General features: G+C 61.2%; 1 protein-coding gene across 1 annotated transcript in view; it reads right to left on the reverse strand.

The window, feature by feature from the left end:
• LOC108509686 (carboxypeptidase A1-like) overlaps nt 1-1,792 on the reverse strand; it is a 5,214-nt gene extending 3,422 nt beyond the window's left edge. Inside the window, exons 1-5 of the mRNA XM_017839229.1 lie at nt 1,703-1,792; nt 1,509-1,610; nt 1,292-1,402; nt 451-541; nt 3-98 (exon numbers count right to left, since the gene is read on the reverse strand). Coding sequence (XP_017694718.1) covers nt 3-98; nt 451-541; nt 1,292-1,402; nt 1,509-1,610; nt 1,703-1,792 — 490 coding nt within the window. The remainder of the gene's footprint in view (nt 1-2; nt 99-450; nt 542-1,291; nt 1,403-1,508; nt 1,611-1,702) is intronic.
• Between the last annotated feature and the right edge of the window lie 120 nt (nt 1,793-1,912).

The raw sequence follows: 1,912 nt of genomic DNA on the forward strand, positions 1-1,912 counted from the left end.
GCCCGTCACAAAGTCCACGATGGATTTGACCTCGGGTTCCGAGTTGGGGTAGGGGCCATGGTAGGTCTCCGTGCAGGAGTTCCCGCTGGCCCCAGACCCTGTGGGGAACAGGAGAGGGAAAACAGGGTGGGCTTTGGTGGCACTTGGGTGGCTCAAAGAGTGCCCAGGGAAAAAGGGTCTTTTCCCTTTCCAACCCCAAGAGTTTTTCCCACCCCTCAGGTGTGGCCGGCGAGGGACACTCCTGAGGCTCCTCCTGGAGATCTGTACGGAGACTTTCCCTTGTGGTCCCTGCTCTGCTGCTCATCAAACCCTGGTGGGGCCCCCAGCCCTCCCCTCTGCCATGCAGAGCAGATCCCACCTCATCCCCAGGGATCTGTGAGCCGGCAATGGCCTCGGAGCCTCCACCTGGAGAGTGGGAACACCCTGGAGGGGGAGTGGGAAGGCTCTGACCTCCAAATCCCGCGTCCCAGTTGCGGTTGGGGTCGACGCCGACGCAGATGTTACCCGGGTACTTGGACCTGGTCTTGCGCCACATGCGGTTCTGGGAGGGCAGAGCCACCTCAGCTGCTGGGCAGGGCCAGGGAGTGCCCTCCCCATCCCATGGGAATGGGACAGGGAGGCACTGACCCCCCAGGGAGGAGCAGCACCCCAGTCCTGCTCCCCTTCCCATCCCATGGGGATGAGGAGCTCTGACCTCCCAGGGATGTTCAAAACCCCAGTCCTGCTCCCCTTCCCATCCTGTGGAAACAGGGATGAGGAGGCTCTGACCTCCCAGGGATGTGCAGCACCTTAATGCTGCTCACCAGTCCCATCCCATGGAAATATGGACATGGAGGCTTTGATTTCCAAGGGATGTGGAGCACCTTAGTGCTGCTCCCCTTCCCATCCCATGGGAATAGGGATGAGGAGGCTCTGACCTCCCAGGGATGTTCAGAACTCCATCCTGCTCCGCTTCCCACCCCGTGGAAACATGGACAAGGAGCCTCTGACCTCCCAGGGATGTTCAGAACCCCAGTCCTGCTCCCCTTCCCACCCAGTGAGAATGGGGACGAGGAGGCTCTGACCTCCCAGGGATATGCAAGACCCCAGTCCTGCTCCCCTTCCCATCCAAGGGAAACATGGACAAGGAGGCTTTGACCTCCCAGGGATGAGCAGCTCCCAGTCATGCTCTCCAGTCCCATCCCATGGGAACAGGGACAAGGAGATTTTGACCTCCCAGGGATGAGCAGCTCCCAGTCCTGCTCCCCTTCCCACCCTGTAGGAAGCAGGCAGGGGGAGCTGGGGGTGGTACCGTGCTGTGGGTGTAGGCAAAGCCATCGGGGTTGGTGACGATCTCCAGGAAGATGTCCATGGTGTCCAGGATGGAGGCCACCCCTTCGTTATTGGCGTGGTCATCAACGATCTACAGAGGACAGGAGGTTTGGGGCTCCCTGGGGGTCACCCCCTGGGTCCCACAGTGGCTGCAGGACCTTTGGGGGACAGAAGGTGGGCGTGGGGAGTGTCCAAACCTTCTTGGCGAACCAGACCCCGCTGGCCTGAGTCACCCACTCGCGGGAGTGGATCCCGGTGTCGATCCACACGGCCGGGCGGTTCGAGCCCCCTGTGCTGAACTGGGACAGCAGAGAGGTGGAAGTTGGCTTTGTCCTTTGTCCCTGACCCCACTCCCCCTTCCCCGGTCACCCCCCAGACCCCGACCCCTTACCTTGAGCACATAGAGGGGCCGGTCCTCGGTGGAGCGGCCGATCTCCAGTTTGCTCACCAGGTTGGGGTTCTCGGCCACCAGCAGGTCCATGAAGGCGTAAATCTGGGAGAGAGGGATGAGGAGGGGGGGTTGTTCTCAAGCAATTCCAGGATGCCACTTTTTCCCCCCCGAAAATGCCCCAAATCTTGTGTCTCTCACCTCATCCAGGGT

This window comes from Lepidothrix coronata, unplaced genomic scaffold (assembly GCF_001604755.1).
Source record: "Lepidothrix coronata isolate B3197 unplaced genomic scaffold, Lepidothrix_coronata-1.0 Scaffold389, whole genome shotgun sequence".
Taxonomy (NCBI): Eukaryota; Metazoa; Chordata; class Aves; order Passeriformes; family Pipridae; genus Lepidothrix; species Lepidothrix coronata.